Source organism: Mycteria americana, chromosome 3 (assembly GCF_035582795.1).
Source record: "Mycteria americana isolate JAX WOST 10 ecotype Jacksonville Zoo and Gardens chromosome 3, USCA_MyAme_1.0, whole genome shotgun sequence".
Taxonomy (NCBI): domain Eukaryota; kingdom Metazoa; phylum Chordata; class Aves; order Ciconiiformes; family Ciconiidae; genus Mycteria; species Mycteria americana.
Genome location: NC_134367.1, coordinates 88,400,918 through 88,421,451, shown reverse-complemented (window position 1 = coordinate 88,421,451; position 20,534 = coordinate 88,400,918). Strand labels below are relative to the sequence as shown.

At 36.3% G+C, this 20,534-nt stretch overlaps 1 protein-coding gene across 11 annotated transcripts in view; it reads left to right on the top strand.

The window, feature by feature from the left end:
* The window catches only part of CEP170 (centrosomal protein 170), a 106,458-nt gene that overhangs the window by 60,937 nt on the left and 24,987 nt on the right, over positions 1–20,534 (top strand). For 10 of the 11 annotated variants that reach the window (XM_075496005.1, XM_075496014.1, XM_075496011.1 and 7 more), the window contains 3 exons: positions 5,227–5,376; positions 12,228–12,354; positions 17,875–19,701. In XM_075496005.1, coding sequence (XP_075352120.1) covers positions 5,227–5,376; positions 12,228–12,354; positions 17,875–19,701 — 2,104 coding nt within the window. The remainder of the gene's footprint in view (positions 1–5,226; positions 5,377–12,227; positions 12,355–17,874; positions 19,702–20,534) is intronic. The other variant, XM_075496013.1, reaches the window with a different exon arrangement.

Sequence of the window (20,534 nt, the reverse complement as noted above, 5' to 3'; positions counted from 1 at the left end):
ACCATTTCCTGATCACTAAAGCTAGCTTGTGTTAAAGCTGTGTTTCAGCTATGGTGACAAGCAGGTGTGCTCTGAGTCATGAGCTTTTTTCACAGGGAAATGCGTATGGCCTGCCAAAACAGATTACTCTGCTTTCAACAAAATTAGCCCTTGTGGAAGAGGACAAGGCACATGGTCAGATTTGGTCCTGTAACTCATGCTGTCTCCAAAAATACAGCACTACTTCTTGCAGTGATTATGTCTTGCTTGTATTGTGTTGCATAGATTTTGTTAATTCTTGTTTGTTATTGGATAAAGAATTTTAAAAATTACTGGTTTATGTAGCTAAAGTTATATTCTCAGTTACAATATTGGAAAAACTGTTGCTGAGATAAAGTGATGGAATTCATTAATATCTACATCAAGGTGCAATTGTTTTGCCATCAGTTATTTTGTACTTTGCCTCTACTTTTCAGGCTGAGTTTGCATTCCAGCAAGTAGCAGCATGATGCTTTGGGACTTGCTATATTTTTAGCCTGCTGTTTTGTCCCTTTGTTTTACTGGTGGAACCACAGAATGTAGATGGAGTATCACAGGGGGATCTTTGGAGAGCTTGTCATTCATTGCTGTGAAACTGAAAAGTATGTTTCAGGAACTCCCTTTTTCCCAGCTGATTTAGGAGACTTCATTATATGTCAGCCATAGTGTTGGCAGTTCCACAACTGAGAAATTACTGGATTTCCCTTTGGGCTTTCTCAAGACTGACTCTTTGAGCTAGAAGGCTGACCCGAGGTGCTAAGCTGTTATCTAGGATCTCTGTTATTAAGGATCATAGGATCACATAAGCTGGAAAGGACCTTAGGAGGTCTCTAGTCCAACCCCCTGCTCAAAGCAGGGCCAGCTTTGAGGTCAGACAGGTTGCCCAGGACTTTATCCATTTGGGTCTTCACACTCTACAAGGACAGAGACTAGGCAACCTTGCTTGGCTGTCCTCAGAGTGAAAAAGCTTTTCTTCATATCCTGTCTGAAGCTCTCTTGTTTCAACTTATGCAAGTTATCCTTTGTCCTCCTGCCATGCACCCCTGTGAAGAGCCTAGCTGTCATCTTGATACGCTCCCCCTAGGTACTGGGGACTGCTGTTAGGCACCCCCAAAGCCTTCCCTTTTCCAAACTGTTTAAGCCCAGCTTCCCCAGACTCTCCCCACGGGGAAAGTGCTGCAGCCTTGACCATCTTGGTGGCCCCTGCTGAGCTCCCTCCAGTTAGACAATGTGTCTCATGTATTGGGCAAACCAAAGCTGGATGCAGTCTGTCTGTCACCTGTTAATCCATTTGCTTAAGAGATTGACTGGATTGCAGGTTAAACAAAATTATGTTGACTACATTTCATAAATGGGGCTTGACTTTCTACCACAATGTTGTTGTCGTTTCCTTGCCATTCAAAATGTCCTGATTTGCAATGGAAATGGTTTCATGCTTCATAACAATAAAGTAGTTATTTTTAAACACCACCACCACAGTTTATACAATGTATCTGGCAGTTCCTCCATTACAGCTGTGTGGCAGAGACCCTGCAGGAACCCCATGTAATGGTGCAGATTGGTGCAGTGCCTAGATTTTTCCCCATCAGTCAGATTTCAGGGATTCTGTGAAAATTATTATCCTGGGTTTTGTTTTGTAACTTTACAAAACTTAAAGCATTCAGGATGAAATAATCTTGTCTTTCTGCTAAAATGTAAATTCATAAAAATAAACAACAATAGGGCAGAGCAGGGCAGAAAACTTTAAGTTTCCAGAATGATTGCTTATAGGAAGCCCTTAGCTTGGAAATATCTTTCTCTGGTAGTTTCATTTTTAAATGACATGTGCTTAAAAACCAGCATTAATATCTGTTGGATTTTTTAAAAAAAAAGATTTCTAGGAATTGTTTTCTTCATGGTACATACAGCTACCTAAGTTAAAATATAAACATATTACTGCCCGTCCCCCAGACTCTCTCCAAAAATGCAAGATCATGATTTTGTGAAAGTCCTTATTGTTTACAGTGATATAAAGAAGTGTAAAAGATTTAGGAAACTTCTTTTTTCATTGACAGCTGTGTGCTGGATACATGTGATTTGAGATGGTTAGGAAAGTTCTTCAAGTCATAAATGAATGCATAAACTCCCTTTACCTCCTTTATCAAAAATAAAACAAAAAAAGGCATTCTTCTCATTTTTCAAACAACTGACTGTGTCCAGAGCTGTACCTTGGAATCTGGCTTCATCTTTTTCTTCCCCAAAATACAGTTAATCGAAATACAGATGGTGGTTGCTTCTGTTTAAAGCTGTAGCTGCTGCTTCTGAGAAATACAAGCTTTACAGAAAGAAACTTCAGTCTTTTTATATAAATAGATAAGAGATGCAGCGATGGGTGTCATGAGCATTTCCTCAGGATTTTTTTGGTATGGTTAAGTTACCTCCTCGATTTCCCTTAAATGACTTTGATTTAATTTAAATAATTAAAGAACAGAAACGTCTAAAGAATTGGAAGACTTGAAGAATGTCATTCAGTCTTTGTAGGAAGACACAAGTCTCTATCCGTTTAGGCTTCAATCACAGCAGCCCACTGTTTGCACACATACCTTATCATAGCGACCCATAAAGTACAAATTGCATTTTTCTAGGTGGTAAAGAGACGGTTTCCAGCAGAAACCTTCAGGTTATTCCATGGCTGTTTCTGTTGAGGGTATATTCTCATTATTTGGTGAACAGTGCAAGTAGATCGGTTAATCCTGAAATTCTGATAGTATTCATTTTCTGCAGATGTATGGCAGGTGTGTAAGTGTTGTTCTAAATTTTGTCAAATATTAAACATGAATTGTTATATCTTTTGCATCATTTTCATATTTGAAGTCTTAATTATGTATTAATGGCATTGTTTTCAAAGGGTTTTTATATATCACAGTTCTGAAATTTAGTCTTTGGGCTAGATCTCACTTGTGTGAATCTCTTCTTTCTTGCTGAGAAGAGGAGCTTTACAGTTGTGTAGCAATGGAACTTTGACAGGGCAGGTGCATGCACATACAGTGCTTCTAGATGTGGAATGAATGTGTAGTGCAAAAATATACATTTATTGAAAAAGATGCTTTCCCTTTATTTCTAATAACAGTGTCCCCAAATATTTTGCTTATCTTTTCTGGCCTATGATATCCCCACAATATATACAGAGGGAGCAGTAGGAGTAGTATTAGGAGGTAAATCTATTACTTGGGTCTTATTGCTACCCATATTACCTTTCACAGAAAAAATAGGCAATATTCAAATTCGGTTTTGCAGTAATTTCAGTAATAGAAGAATAACAGAATTTGCTTAAATAGGACTTCAGTACTAGAAAAGGGAAGACTGAAAGAAAAAAGCCCTAGGTGCTGTTGTTTGTGATACAAGTAAAGAAATTTGACATGGTAAATGAACGTGCTACCAGATAATATGAAGCAATTTACAGGCAGCAATTTACTCCTGTAGTCCTGATTAGATATGGAAGTGTTGAATTCATATTTTCCTTCATGTGCTTATGCAGTAAAATCAGAATTTCCTTTCCTTTGAAAGAATATGTAAAACTCTGTAATCAATGGAACTACATTAAGCAAGGGAAAAAGTGGCTGCAGCATAGCAATATAGTCAAAGGAGGCAGTGGATGATAACTGGTTTGTATCTTCAAAAATTGCTACAACTGTACAAATCAAAAGTATTAAAGAGAAAACTTATATCACACTTTTTTTAAGAGAAGAAATATTTATGAAATACTTTTAAGCAACAGGTGCATAGGTGTATCTGGACATGATTTATGTATTAATAGAAAATTGGGGAGCATTGCCTGAATTTTAGAATTGCAGAAAGCAGGCTTTTTGCATTAGAGTAAAATACAAATCCAACGCATTTGAAAAAGCTTCCTCAGTTATAAATGTATGAATGCTATAGCAACATCTTTCTGGACATTTAGAAGAGCATAAGCAGGAGTTGAATGACAGGGTGCTTTATTTTTTTTTTCCTTCACCTGCTTCTCAGACACTAAAAACATTATGGTTTGTGGCCATCTAGTGGTGAATCCATTTCAAATACACTAACCTCGTTCAGAATTTCAGTAAACCAGTCCTCTAGCATTACTGTGCAAAACTGAATTACAAAACCATTTTGGGGAAAAAAATAATTCTGTAAATCTTTTTCTCTTTTGCACTAGTAATTTTTTTACAGGATGATAACATATGTGAAGGTCATTTCCTTCTTTCTTTTTCTTTGTCTTTCTCTAAGACAACACAGTTTTTGATGTTACAGTTTCTTTTTAGCAGCCAATTTTAATGTGTGGGGTTATTCCATTTTTATTCTGTAATTTTTTTTAATGTCCAAATCCTTAGTAGTAGTGAATTTATAATTTCTTAGGCAGAAATTTATACATTTTATAAATTACATGTTTCCAAGATACAAAATATTCTCTAAAATAGCTTTGAAGTATACATCAATTCTGAAAGCAATTCATATTCCTTAATTTGATAGACAAAATGCTGGCTCTCCTGCTCAAGTCCTTATTACTAAATTGCCTTGATAGTAACATTTTTCTAGTACTTTTCTCTATAAGCAGTGGTTTTAAATATCATGGGAAAATTATTCTATCACAAGCGGAAGGGATTATTATAAGTATCAGTAGGAAACAGTGTAGTAGAACAACTATGGCAAGTCACATCCTGAATGAGATGAGGCTACATGGTTTGTGAGACCTGGTGGACTTCTAACATCAGCTAAGTCCCTGACAAATGAAAAACTGAGATTTTGTTTGTATTAGAGAAGTAATTCAATAAGCATGTTAGTAGCAGATGTAACCATTTGTATTTCTTGTTTTCACTAGATAATGGCAAAAATCTGAAAATTTGATGATTCCAGTAATTGGTTTTTTCCTTAATTGGGAAATGGACTGTCAAATGGTTTTCAGAATGATTTTGGCTTTACCTTTTGTTTCTTTCATCAAAGCGTCATTTTTTCATATCTGACCATTCCAACCAGCAGTTCCTTGAATTTTCACAGTGTTGACATAGACTTCTGCTCTTTTTTTAATTGCTGTAGATATTTCTTCTAGTTAATTTGTAGATTTCACCAAGATGACAACAAAAATTATTTAAACTCACTATCCAGCATGCCACCATCCATCCATTAACATCGAACATTGTATCAGGATGGTATTGGGTTAATGTATGTAATGGTTTGTTTCATTTTCAGGTATTTGGAGTGGATGACAGCCAGGATTATAATAGGCCTGTTATCAACGAGAACCAGAAAGATTTAGTAAAAGATTGGGCTATAAATTCTGCTACAGTAGTGCTGGAAGAAAAAAGACCACTGAGTACAACTGGATTTCTTGACACAGAGGTAGAATTTAATTTTTGATGGTCTTCTTTTTTCTTCCAATAAGAGAGAGCACTAATAACTGACCAGTAAGTGTTAAACAGCAAACAAAACCTTGCCTAGAAAATATTAGCTCAGATCTATAAGTATTTTATTTTTCTTAGGCCTTTATTGCATTATCAAAACTTCTCTGTCAGAGACAAGCACGCTACATTGTGAAGGTGTTTTAAACTTTGCTACCTTTCTATGTGCACTAACACCAGTGTATTGGAAATGTAGCAGGAGCTTCCTTCCAACATTATATTTGCAACTCGCATTTGCACAATATATGCTTCTTTTAAGTTATGCAGCAGAACTGAGGAAAAGCTGGTTATGTTTTATAGCCCAAAGCAAGTAACTATATTAAAATTCAGAAATAAGGTGTAGCATTTAATGTGTGATACAAAGTCAGCTAGGAAAAAGATGATGGATAATATATTTCAGATTTTTTTCTGAAGCCAGAGGACTTCAGGTTTTTACATTCATGGTTTGAGTTCTCAAGTGAGATGCCAGTCATGAGAAGTCATTTATGTTAGTTGCCTCAGAAATAGTATAATTTAATCAGTTGGTGAAAGATTAGGCAAAGGAAAATGCCTGTTCTTTATATATGACTCAGAATATGCACACAAGCTAGATGTTAATCGTATTTCGTATTTAAATCTTGGGAGACATTCTGGTATCATTGTGATGGATAAACTATAACTTGAAATGTGTTGGGAACAGAATGGGCTCACACTGGAGCAGAATTAATCTGGTAAGAGTAACGAAGCACACACCACACTTACTTCTGCTTGCCATGGCAAACTGTTTCTGAAGTATGATCCTATAAATTAGCCAACTTTATAAATAAGCAAATTTTCTGGAATATATCAAGAGCTTAAAGTATGACTTTGTGTGCCTGCCATGCAAATACATTGGTTTTAGTATCTAGAAATCTGTTTCTCCTACAGAAGGTGTGCTTTATCATGGTTGTATTTTAGCTACTGTGCAGTCTTGATACACTAAGTATGTTACTGTATCTAGATTAGTATCTTTGACTAGTTTCTCTGAGGTTACTGCTTCGAGTAAATTATTGCCATACAGCATGGGCATATCACATGGAAGAATTTGACAAACTTTGCCTTTACCTTGTTGCTTTTGCATGAATCTAACCACAGTCTTTCTCTTCTTTTTCATGCCTTTTGCAGCATTCAGCTCTTTTGTGCCGTATCAGTTTTCAAGATTACTAAAAGTATCGATGTTTTTCCATTTCTATAATTTCATAAGCAGCAGAAGAATGTATGATTTATTTTATGAACATAATTGAGCTTTCCAAGTGTCATATTCTGCAAATAACAGTGTTTTATTTTAGAAGACTTAGACGACTTCTGCAATCATAGGGCAGGTTTAAGAATCCTTCTGGCAATGGCATGGTAAACCTCACTTTGATTTAGGATGAAATTACAGGAATGATGCCTTTTTATTACTCTGGATGCTTTGCTGAATAACAAGGTCTTCGTATATCAGGAAGGGAATGGGTTATTTGGCACAGTCTCAATTTACAAGATTATTACGAGGCATGATAGGGGAAAAAATGAAAGTTGTTTGGTAGATAAAGGAGCAAAACTGACATAAACAATATGAATATAGCAAGAATTAGTGTAAGAAGAGATGAGGACAGATGAAGATGGAAAAAAGCTTGCCAGAGCAAGTTAAAAATAGAAGTTGGTTGATAAGTATGTAGAAGTAAAAGAGAAGCTAATTCAGAAAGAGAGATGTGTTTTGTAGTATCATAATGGAAAACAATCATGAGCATAACTATTGAGAGAGGATTGTAATCTTTAAAGTCTTATTACCAAAACTTACAGTCAGTTTGTTTTATCATTAGGAAAGGGAGAGGCAAATGTGTTTGATTTGTAAATTATGTGGGTATCATGTTCTCATTATATACAAACTTTTCTGCTTGTGGTTTTTGGAAGACTTACTGCATTACTGAGCTGCAGATCATAAGTTAATAAACCTTATTGAAGATCTTGGCTAAATAGTCAGGTAACCTCAGGGTAGCTCAGTGTTCCAGACTTGCATCCACTCAGATTGTAGGTGGACCTTGTTCCAGCTGCCCATCACAGTTGTACCTATAGATGATTTAGCAGAATGAGGTGAATTCAGAACATGATTGACATAGAAGAAAACAGAGAAAAAAATTTAAAGATATTTCAATTCAGGAAGATGGAAAAGATTGCTTGGGAAATTATGAAGACTTTATAAAAATTATTTTGGGGTTGAAGGATTATTCTGAACTTAAATATCTCAACTTAACAGGGCTTGTGAAGTATCGTGAATAATGTGTTTGGAAAGGACCTAAAAAATTGCTTTTCTTATTAAGAAATTCTCAGCTTTTCCTTTGATGTGACAAACTTTGGTACTTTGGAGTAGTGTGTGTCATGAGACTAAATAAAATGTAGAGTGAATGTCTGACACAGTTGGACTGAGCCTGCATGCACTGGTTCTTCCCTTTTCAATGATTACAGATAGGCAGTAAAAATACTAAATTTAAAATATTTAAATTTTTTATTTTCTATATTATAAGCTGCCACTTGCCAAGCAAGGTAAGTGTGATTTAAGAACAAAAATTAAATAAGATAGAGAACAAAGAGAATATTATTGTTGTTATTATTATTATTATTATTTATTCTTATTATATGAGCTGGAGTAATAAAACATTGAGTAATAAATGCAGACATTTGGGCTATGATTTATCCATCCAGCTTCCATTTAATTTTCAGTGGCCAGTTATCTATACTAACCACAGTTCTTAAATAACATCCATGGTTTATCAGCATTGTCTTTGATGTGCTTCTTAAGGACATACTTGTTTTTTGTTTGGTTATGGGGGTTTTTGTTGTTTTATTTTAATTTTTTGTTAAGCCTGCAGCACAGTTAGAAACCTCGTTCTGCATCTTCAGGGTCATCAGTGCCATTGACTACAATGTTACTTTTCCTGTTTTGAATGCCCATTTCATGTCTTTCCCACTGCAGATTAAATACTACCACTGGCATTCTGAATATTGAATAACTTTATTCATGTAAATATTTGCTTCTTAGAAGTGGAGAACGGTTGTGTTTATTTAGATGCTGTGTTTCCTTTTGTTTGTCCTCTCTAATTACACTCATTTCCTTCTGTAGAGCAAACCATTCAGTCTGAAGTTTGATACTTGCTTTTTGTTTGAACTTAGATGCTATACTGAAACGTAGGATGATTGTGTCACCAATGTCATATGGCTGTGAAAAGGCAAATATGACCCTTGGATACCCTGGAAAATGTATTGTCAGTAGAAAAGGGAAGTATTGTCACCATGGTAGAAAGTGTTGGTGAAACTTACTCTGAAATACTGGCACTAGAATTGTTACCATTCCTGGTTAAGAAGGGTGAATACAAGACTAGAGAAGGTACAAAGAGGTCTACTGAGATTATTAATGGAATGGAGATTTACCTTACAAGAACAGATTGATACAATTCATTTAGTCTAGCAAAGTAGTAGCTGAGATGGTACATGTCCTGGTTTCAGCTGGGATAGAGTTAATTTTCTTCCTAGTAGCTGGTCTACTGCCATGTTTTGGATTTAGTCTGAGAATAATGTTGATAACACACTGATGTTTTAGCTGTTGCTAAGTGGTGTTTACACTAGTCAAGGACTTTTCAGCTTCCCATGCTCTGCCAGGTGCACAGGAAGTTGGGAGGGGGCACAGCCAAACTGGCCAAAGGGGCTATTCCATACTATATGGCGTCATGCTCAGTATATAGACTGGGGGGAGTTGGTCGGGGGGCAGCAGTCAGTGCTTGGGGACTGGCTGGGTGTCGGTCACCGGGTGGTGAGCGGTTGCATCACTTCTTCCCCCTCTACCCCGCCCCAGGTTTTGTTCCTCTCTCTCTCTCTCTCTTGTTCTCCTTTTCACTACAATTTGTTGGGGGGGGGGGGGGGGGGGTGTCCAATTATTAAACTGTTCGTATCTCAACCCACATACATGTTTTCTTACTTTTGCTCTTCCGATTCTCTCCCCCATCCCACCGGGGGGGAGCATGAGCGAGCGGCTGTGTGGGGCTTAGTTGCCGTCTGAGCTAAACCACAACAGTACAATTGCTGGGTTTTGCTGTGTAAGTGGAGTAAATGCAGCAGAAGGGAAAAGAACTATTTGAGATAGATGTCAATGTTGTTCCAGTATCAATTGTGAAGACATTGGCTGTCAATAAAGTGAGTATGGACATTTGAAAAAAGATCATCACCCCTGGAGGAATATGGTTCTGAAGCAGGTAGAGTGGGGAGGGACTAAAAGAACTGCTTTCAAGATGGCACTTCAATTTATGAAAGGATGGCTTAGTATGATTCTTACAACATTAGATGACTGGAGTATGTGTCTGAAAAGACTTCTGTTTTAATTATTATTCAGCTTGTTGAAATTTATTTTTAAAAAAATATTATTCTGCTCTGAAATGCCAAGTATTGGAGATGCTTCCAAGTGTCATGTGTCTGTGCTGTGAGTTTTTTTCAGATGTAGAGCCTGAAGCCCTAAATCTTCAGGCTGAATAATAAGTCCACAGAAATCCATTGGTACATTTTCTGAAGATCTATTACTCCAGTTTAGTTTGTGTATGTGATAAGCATAAGAGAAAGCAGATTTAACACAAAGTTAAAAGGCTGGTATCTCTTATGTAAACCCAGCTTTTCTGAAAGACTAGGAAGTTCCATTTGGTATTCAAGAGAAGATTTGGAGGATTGCTTACTTGAGAGTCTGTAAGATGCAAATTGATATGGATTATAGGAAGAACATTAGAATAACTGAATGTGGCTTTTTTTAATGTATGTTTTACAAACCTTTCACCTTTTGGATGTGCTTAAACTACTATCAAAAGAAACTGCTTTTCATGGCTTTGTTGTTTGTGCTTGTATATACAGAGAGTTGGCAAATCACACATTTACATCCACTGCTATGTAGAAAACATTTTTTTGGCAGTGTAATTACTTTCAGAGAAAAGTAATTTATCATGTTGTGTATCAAAGTCTTAATATATTTCTCTGTTGTGAAGTGGAATTTGGATTTCTGATACATATCATATCTGTATCTCTGGAATTGCTTAGGAGATACACAAGGAACTAGTTGGAGTTTTCTGTAGCAAAGATAATTGGGACGTCTATCATATTTGGTTTTGTCTGTAATTGTTTTATTAAAGATGGAAGTTCACAAGTAGGGACAGGAAATAGAGAAAAGAAAGTTGAGAGATATGAAAGAAAAATGAGGCTTCAGCAGTAGTTGTCAATACATAAATGCTGCACGTTTTAGCATGGGGTTTTAGTAATATTCTTTCTGGCACCCTTTTCCTTGCATCGTGTTCAGAAATGCCCATAAATAACAGAAACATTGAATTGCCTTCCTTTGTTGTTATTAGACTTGAGTTTTATAACATTTTGATTCTAAGAAATGAATTCACAATGTGGAAATTTGTATAATATTTCAAACATGATTTGGTGCATCTCTGACTTTACTACATTCATAATATTCTGAAAGAGATTCATGATGTTGCACTTGTTTGCATTAATAAGGGTCATTCATTTAATCAGGAGAAATTCAAGATCATAAATTCAAGTCTTCTCAAATTTCTAAGTAACTTTTAATTTGAAAGAAGTCAACATACACTAGATGACATTGTTCACCATTTCATTTCTGCTAAATAAATTTTCTAAAATTTATGGAGTTGTTTCCTGGTCAAAGACTAGAATCCCAGAGTGGCCAAGGTATTAGGGAAAAATCAGCATTTTGAATAGAAATGCCAAGATTTGAACAGGCAGAAGAGCTTCAGCTAACCTTTGAAATAGCTCCTACAAATTTCCTTATTCAGCAAGTTATTGGTATCTCCATGTCCTTCCCATCTCTTTTGTGAATCTTGAATTGTGATTTCTTGTTTGACTTGCCTATGGTTATGTAACTCCTTTGGAACTGTAGTCAATGACTTCTGTCATTTGCAGTGCTTTGTCTTTTGAGTCCAATAAATTAGATTATGTAAACTTCTATAAAGCCTTTGATAGTGTACAGGCCATGTGTGTGTGCATATGTGCACATATATATGCAACAACAGTTGTCTGCTGTCTTTTTTTGGAGATGTGAGCAGGAGAGGCTATGATATATTGGATAATCAAAAGGCTTACCATCAGGAAAGTAAATTAATTTCCTTTCTAGGTCAGCTGCAAAAAATGATCAGATACTGATTACATTGATTTCACTGTTACCCAGTAGGATGGTTTAAAACTAATCTTTGCTTCTTTTTTTGTTTAGGTCAAAATAATCTGATCTTCCTTTCCTTTTCATCATAAGTTATCTTACTCTTTCAGTCCTTAAGGTAGTCTTTCTGTAATAAAGTAAATACAATATTTCATCTGGACAAGAGGGTCTTCTAAATTGGTAAAATGTTACTTTCTTGTCTTCCTGAAGCACATTTTTAATTTTTGAACACACACACCCACACCCCATGTTTTTTTCCTGCTCTTCTGAGCTGAGGACTGAAATAACCTGGTTTTAAAACTAGCACATTTTCTAATATATTTTATATAAGTTCTGATGTTTAAAAGTTCACTGCACTAGGCAATGCTGTTTATTCTGTACTGGTTCTGCAACTATATAGATTTTGTTTGTTTGTTTATTTGCCATTTTAGAGCTGGTAACTCTAAAATTTATTGAGGTAAACTTTTTCAACTTTCTCCAGGAAAATAGTGTCTGACATACCTATCCAGGAAAAACCTGGAGAGAGGATATGCTTTTTATCAAGCAGTTGTAATTTTTCTTCTGCCTTTTTTCTTTCTTAGGAAGGTTCTACTGCCCCTGGAAGTAAACGTTGGGTATCACAGTGGGCCAGTTTGGCTGCTAATCACACACGTCATGACCAAGGTGACATCACATTGGAGTCATCTGTACCTGCTCCATTAGAAAACGGTATTAAAAGCTGTTCTTGTCACAATTTCTGCTGAAGAAACCTATGAAAGGGAGAAAAGGATGATTATGTACCTATATAAGCAGCTTTCTTACTCTTAATACCTCACCTTCACCAGAATTCTTTCATGTCGTTGAGAAGAAATAGCATAAAAACGAGCTCAACATTAGTAGTGTTTGGCATACCAGAAGAATGCCAATATTAAACTGAATGTTACTAAAACAAAAACATAAACACTGTTTAATATTAAAGAAACTATCACTTGAATGCAGTTTGGGTTGGTCTGCATAGTATGTTTCTTTCCTTACATCTTTCTCAGTACTGGCCCCAAATTGGACTTTAATGGATTGCTTGTTAAACAGTCCAACCTGTGACTTCATTATTCAGTCATTACTCAGCTGAGGCACAGCATACTTCCTGATCTCGGAAACATAGAAAACCTCCTATGTTTCTTGAAAACCATAGAAACCTTGTCCTCAGCAATGAACAACTTTATCTCCCTTTCTTGTGAGGGCCAGATGTTCAGGCTATGCCTCTCCTCAGTTAAACCAGTCACATTTCTTACTTTAAATGCTTTGCTGTTTAAGTTCTACGCTGTTGGCTATAAAGGAGTTCCTTACCTTACTTTACTTCTCCTCTGCTGTTTTCTTCCTCTCAATTTCATCTTAGAGATGATAATTTAACACAGAATTCTAGTGTAATTTTTATGCTGATACTTGTGTATTGAGGTGGAGTTAATGTAGCTCTTCATTACAAAATTGACTGCTAACTGCAAAGGGATGTCATGTTAATGAATGCTTCATATTCTGAAAGTGATAGGCTGTTTAGTGATCAAGAAGTAAATGATTATCTGTCTACTACTGGAAGTATGTTTTTGTCCAGCAATTCCAGCATTTCCTCTTATTCCAGCTGACTGACATTTTCAGCATCAAAGCAAAGTTTAAAAGATTAGGGGAAAAAATGTGTTTTAGAAGTAGAAATGCTTTTCTGTGTACACCATTTCTGAAGATATACTACCATCTACAGAACATGTCCAATAAACTCTTGTTAGACATTGGTGAGTAGAATAAATTAATTTTCTATAGTTTTGAGCATCTTTTTAGGTTTTTCTTTCTTTTTTTTTTTTTTTCCCCAAAAGTTACATTCACAAGTGTAATGTGTGTTCTCTACTTTTTTGTTATAGCTGCTGGCTTTCTTCAGATTTTCAAGAATCCATGTCTGTTGCAATTTCAGAGCAAGCTACATCTTTGACCTATAAGTTAGTCTCTCAGAAGACTGCATTTTCAACTGAAATGCAGGTTTTATGCATTTTCATAAAACCAAGTCTTTATTGCTTTCAGAGCGGAACCCTGTGATTCTCTCCCTGCTTAGACCACAGACCTGGTCCCAGCACTCTGCCCAGCAGTCGGGCCTTCTACAGAAAAAAAATTGCCTATCACTAAGTTCTTTGTTTTTTCGCTGTTTTTTCCCCCACCACTACCTTGGGTCCTCAAACCAGTGTAAAAGTGTAGTGACAGAGATTTCTCTAAAGTGTTTATCTATTCCACATGACATTAAAAAAAAAGGGGGGGGGGGGGGAGGGCAGAAAACCAATAATGATATTGTCCATATTTTTCTGCCCAAATTTTAGGTTTCTTGTTAAGTTTAGATAACTCCCTTTGTTCCTGGCCCAGGGTAGATGAACCGTTGTCTGAACTGCTCAAGCTTGAATCCCATAAGCGATAATTTTTTTTTTCTTACAAATTCTATTTCTCCTACAACACCTTAACTTATTTGTAACTACTATATGCATTTCCTAAGTCGGTTTGTGATAGATTTGTTTTACTGCCCTCAGATTTTAGATAACACTAATAAATTAATTCAGATATTTTTTATGTTCTTTATAGAGATCTTACCTGTACTATTTATTCTTTACTGGAAAAATTAGTGCCAATTAGCGACTTCACAAAAGAGTTAGCTTTTAATTCTGTGTATTATTCTGCACAATGAAAGGAAGAGAGAGAACATGACTTTTAATTCTAAAGTTGAATAAATAACTTGACTACTTTTAAAAAAAAAAAGGTGAAACTGAAATATCATTGGGAATTTCTTCCAAAATGAGGCTGCTGTTATGTATTGATTAGTAACTGAATTTCTGTTCAGGTTTGTAATCAGCAGATGAAAGTATATATAAGCATGTTTAACTAACTGGTTCATCAAATACAGTTATTTTTCTGATAATTTACTTTTTGAAGTACATTCATATGGTTTTAAAATCATAGAAGGTGAGGCCATTTATTAAAGCAAGCAGTAAAATACATTCCAACTTTATAGTCTCATTTTACTTTTTGGGGAAGTGTACAAAGAAATTTTGCTTTTGATGTTGCACAGTGCAAACTTTGGTATCAATGCATGGAAGAATTCTTACCAGTAACTGCTGCTTCTATAGTAGCTTTTCCCCCCCTCATAGCAGTTGAACTTTGCATAAGATACTAAAAGTCAAAGGAGATGGAAAGAGGAAAAATTAAATTATCTGATATACCTTGTACATAGTATAATTGAAATCAAGAGCAAATTTTGTACTACTTGGAAGGATCGGGTATACATACAGGTTACTTAAAATCATAGCTCTTGAGACTGATCCTTTGAGTGGTTAATCAGGGGGTTTGGTGGTCTTTTGCTTTTTGTATTGTTTTAAATAGTCACTGTCAGATGGGACACTAGCTAGGATCTTCTTTGCAGTGATGAATGCTTCTTTTACCATTATAAGAACTTTATGATTTAAGTGAAGCAACTACTGCGCAGTGCACACCCATACTGCAAGAATTCTAAAATACTGAAGGAGAAATCCAGAAATCATTCAAGCACCAAAGATGTAATGAAAATACAATTTGATATGTATGTCCAAAGACCAATTCACAAAATCTGTCTTGTTGGCTTAGATGCCTGTATTTTCTTTAGAAATCTTAGTAGTTAAACTTCACATAACATGTATATAGCCAAAGACAGTGCTGAACAACTCCACACCTTTCTCCTACTCACGACTGAAATTCACCAACAAGCAAGTTACATGCCTAAATACATGTAAAAGATTTGATCTGGTAGGTACGTCTGAGAGAAGTCAATCTTCAGAGATAGCAATCATGTTGATTTTCATTGAACATCCAATTTTTTTATAATTTCCAAGAAAAATAGTCCAGGAATTAGAAAACCTTGCTTAAAGGATTTCAGAGATACCTCCTGCTTCTCAAAGACCGTCCTAACACGGATTACAAAAAAAGGTGTGAGTCATTTTGCATTCTTCATCAAAGGCATAACACTGTGCAAAGAGAAGAGAAAGATTGAAGAGCTCAGATAGAAAGTAGCAGGTATGTACAATTGTACGATATGTACAATTGTGTACATACAGTATGATTTTTGATATTCAATTAAGTGCTTAGAGAATTCTTGCAGAGAGGGAAGCCCTATACTCCAGTTTATATTCCTGGAACAACCAATGTTGGCGGCAAGCCTTGATAGAAAGATCCCAACAGGGTACGCAGAACAGTTGTTTATAGATCTCTCCTGGTGAAAAGTGAATTGACAGATGTGTGTTAGTAAATATGCCACATTACATTGCAACAACTGGCAAATGAACTTGCAGAAAGAATTCTTTTCTATCCAAACATTCGAAGTCGGAGCAATTCATAGAGCAATTCATATTATCTCTGAGTAATAAAGGCTTGTTCCTGGCAGCACAACTGCTATGTTTGTTAAACTGGCAAGGAGGGCACAGTCATCACTGTGGAAAAATAAAGTTTGGTTTCTAAAATGGGGGTATTCGGCATCAGTTACTCCTTGCAACAGTTCATGGGATGGCCGTATTTTTCTGCCTAAAGAGCAGTCTATATCCACTAAGAATTCAATGAAAGTGCTTTAGCAGTGATACTGCATTCTTTTGATGCTTTTATACATTTTCTATATATTTCTATACTACAGTGTCTTGTTTGGGTTAAAAGCATTCTTTTTGCTCTCTGAACCATAGTAAGTTCTTTCTTCATGAGTAGGGCTTTTCAATACTGCTGAAAGAGTGTCTCCCAGCACTGCAGTCTCTTCCTTGAGGGGAGGTCTCACAGGGAGAGGCTGTAGCCCCTTAGTGAGACAAGACCTTGAGCTGTGGAACATGCAAGTAGGAAGGAAAGAGGGGGATCTTACTCTATTCAGTAGCTTTGAAATCTGATGCTGAATGTGTTTAGGAATGTAAGACTTGCTTTCCTCTCCCTGTTGTAATAGTGTGCTGATTTAACAGTGATTTCTTGTGTACCTATTTTAACCTACTGTGAGAGCATAAAAACTTTATGTTCATATATATGGCCCCAGTGCACACAGCTGGCTAAAAGAGTTTGATTTCAGGGAGAGCATATCTCACGTAGGTCAAATTCTTGTGTCTGTGAAAACTTTATTTTTTTTATATGAGAGTGATCCTAGCCCATATTATGGAACATATATACTGAAATTACAATGAGGCAGGAAAAAATACTGTAGTCCCTTTGCAAGAAATACACAAATGTTCGTGAAGTGTTCCCTTTCCCAGTGTAGAGTCACAGAGTGTCAGCAAGGTAGTAAGTAGCCCAGGATGCCACACAAACAGGCAATTGTTCAGTCACAACCAAAATTATCCATGTTTGGGAAGAAATTCTGCCTGTTTGTAGCAGAGCAGGAGGAAAGGATGTTGTTCTGTCTTTGCACTCTTACCCTGATTCTGAAATGACTCCTTCCCTTTTCCTGCAGTATGCTAGTTTTAGCAAGTACAATTTTGGAAGATGGCTTTTTCTGTCCTGGTCACGTCTCTGTGATAAACCAGAAATGGTTCTTTGCAGTAATTCCATTGCAACCTTTTAGACATTGCTTTCATAGACACATACTCTGTATCCACACTTTGGATTTTGTAGAATAAACTGTTCTTTTGTATGACACACTTAACTTTCTACTTCTAGTAATACAGAAATATTTTTTTGATATATGTAATCTCTTTAATCAGGAGATACCCGTTCTAAATTATGTTAGCACATGATTTTGTTCAGGTTTTATTAAAGAAAATGTATTGCAACAGTGAAATGAAATAATAGAGCTAGTTATGTACAACTTATGATGGTTTGCAGGTAGTTAATGTAATTCACAGAGTTTCTACTCTGTAATAAGAGGAGTGTTTCCACTCTTCCCTGTGAAGAGGAAATGATGCCTAATGAGAATAGGACAAGCAGTAGTGGGCTAAATTGGAGAAAGACAGCTCATGGTAAAGAATAAGAAAATTATTTTAAGGGTTGTCTACCCAAATAGCTTATAGGGATAGTGGAGATTTTTAAGAACTTGTAAAATGTTTTTAAACATATATTTGTCTAAGTATAATTGATCCTGCCATAGAACAGAGGGATGGACTAATGACTTTTTTCAGTTCTGTTTTATGTTGTTTTATTAGTCTTACGCAGTCTTAAGAATTAAATGTTTCTATTTACTTCACTATTGAATGACTCCTCAGATATTTTTTTCTTTTTCATTTTTAGACACAGACATCAGTGAGTCTGGTATTTCCGTTAGAAGCACTGGTTCAGCTGCTTCTATGACCAGCCAAGGTGAGCGAAAGAGGAGAACACTTCCACAGCTTCCCAAAGAGGAGAAAGTGAATGAAAGCTCAAAAGCAAAAACTGCATCTCATCAGAGATCAGAAATAGGTGAAAAGCAAGACACTGAACTTCAGGAGAAAGAAACTCCAGCTCGTGCCTCAGATGCTGACAGTAGAAGTATAGCTAAGTCAAGCAGACCAATGAATGGTCTTTCACCCAAAGCTACTGGAGACAAAGTTTTTTCTTTCCCCAGCTCTTCCAGTAAAGAGAGAGTTGAAACTGGCAGAGAAACTTCTGTGGTGAAACAAGCTTTAGCAAAAATTCAACAAGAAAGAAAGGAGCAAGGACACTGGACACCCACAAAATTATCCTCTACAAAACCTGCTGCGAACCAGGTTGAGAAAGGTAGGGAGGAGATTGCTGTGTCACCCAAAACTTTGGATAATCAAGACAAAGCTCCTGGACATGTTACAGATAAAGCAGAAATGAAGTTGGCGCAGAGTGAGGGAAAAAGAAGAAAAAATGAGGAAACTATTAAAGGACAAAGTCCTAAAGCATCTGGAGGAGAAAAAAAAGAATCTTCAAAACCATTAGTGAGGCAAGGTAGCTTTACTATAGATAAGCCTAGCACAAATATACCTATAGAACTTATTCCTCACATTAATAAGCAAAGTGGATCCGCTGCCCCTTTAGCATCTGCAAACAGGATACGTGACAGAAGTGATTCAATGGACACTGATTCCAGTCTAGATACAACACTCATTTTAAAAGACACAGAAGCTGTAATGGCTTTCCTTGAAGCTAAACTGCGTGAAGAAAATAAAACTGATGAAGGTCCTGAGACTCCTAGCTATAACAGAGATAATTCCATATCACCAGAATCAGATGTAGATACAGCCAGCACAATCAGTCTCGTTACTGGTGACACTGAAAGAAAATCTACGCAGAAGCGGAAGAGCTTTACAACCTTATATAAAGATAGATGTTCCTCTGGTTCCCCTTCAAAGGATGTTTTAAAATCTTCTGCAACAAGTGCCAGAGAAAAGATGGAAAAGAAGACTAAAAGTCGATCTTCAGATGGTGGGTCTAGAGCTGATGCTCGCAAAACTGTGCAATCCAGTGGAAGAATGAGACAACCATCAGTAGATTTGACAGATGATGACCAAACATCTAGCGTACCTCATTCTGCCATTTCTGATATCTTATCATCTGACCAGGAAACCTACTCTGGCAAATCACATGGAAGAGTTCCTTTTGCCTCAGCAGATGAACTTTTACATTCCAAAATGGAAGGAAAGTCAGCTAAATCAAAAACCTCTCCTGTTGCACTTGGGCAATCTAGTAAATCTACCACTCTTCCAAGACCTCGTCCTACAAGGACTTCTCTCTTGCGCAGAGCGCGGCTTGGTGAAGCCTCAGATAGCGAGCTTGCTGATGCCGATAAGGCCTCAGTGGCTTCTGAAGTGTCCACTACAAGTTCTACATCAAAACCTCCATCAGGGAGGAGAAGTATTTCCAGAATAGACTTACTTGCTCAACCTCGCAGAACTCGACTTGGCTCTTTATCAGCACGTAGTGATTCTGAAGCAACAATAACTAGAAGCACCGCCTCATCTCGTACCCCAGAAGCTATTATCAGAAGTGGTACAAGGTTAACATCAGCAGGAGATAGTAGTAAAGTTTCTGCTAGAACTCGAGCCAATAGCATATCTCGACTTTCAGATTCAAAATCCAAATCTTTGGCTTCTGCTCATAATTCTCCCTCAGGTATGTGAGATTATTTGAACTAGTGTTATACAATACTAGATGGCTTTCATATGTGGAAATTTTATTTTTTTTTTTATTATTTTTATTTTATTTTAAGAAACAGTTCTTATGAAACATTTGTTGAGTTTTAGTTGATGCAGTCTTTCTCTTTGGAATAAGAGGCTTCCTTGGCAGGGCTTGTGGATGTTTCTCACTTAAAATCATAAAGACAAGAAATTGTAATCCTTTAACTCTTTGGATATTTTTTTTAACTTGAAACCGGTAACAAAGAATTGCATTGAGGCATTCAGAGGTGGCAGCACTGATTTGCATTAGTACAAAAACAGGGCAGAGATCTCTGCTCAAGTCATAGTAGTGGAAGTTCAGAAGGTGAGCACCACTTTTTACTGCATAGAAAATACTATATTTATTTGTAAGGTAGACTTGTAAATATGCTGAACAGCAAGTGTTCCCTGACGTATACCCTGAGCATCTGTAGGATAATTATAAATATAATTTAAAATTAGCTTCCAGAACTACAGAAGTGAGATTTGTTTGATAAGAATAATAACAATGAAGTAACAAATGGAAAAATTAAACACAAACACTACCTAACTAAATATCATAAAGTTAAGTAATTTATATTAAAACGTTTGCTTTGCCTTGGAGTAGTTTCTGTTCTCTGTTCCAAATCATGAGGTTTACGATTTCATCATGATTTCAAAATCATGTTGATCTTCTTTTGTGTGGTAGTTCCTTTACTATGATATTATCTTATGTATGGAAGGAAAAATCCATACGATTGGTTAATTTTAACCTACTATTCTGTTAGAAGTTAACATAAGTCTTCAAGT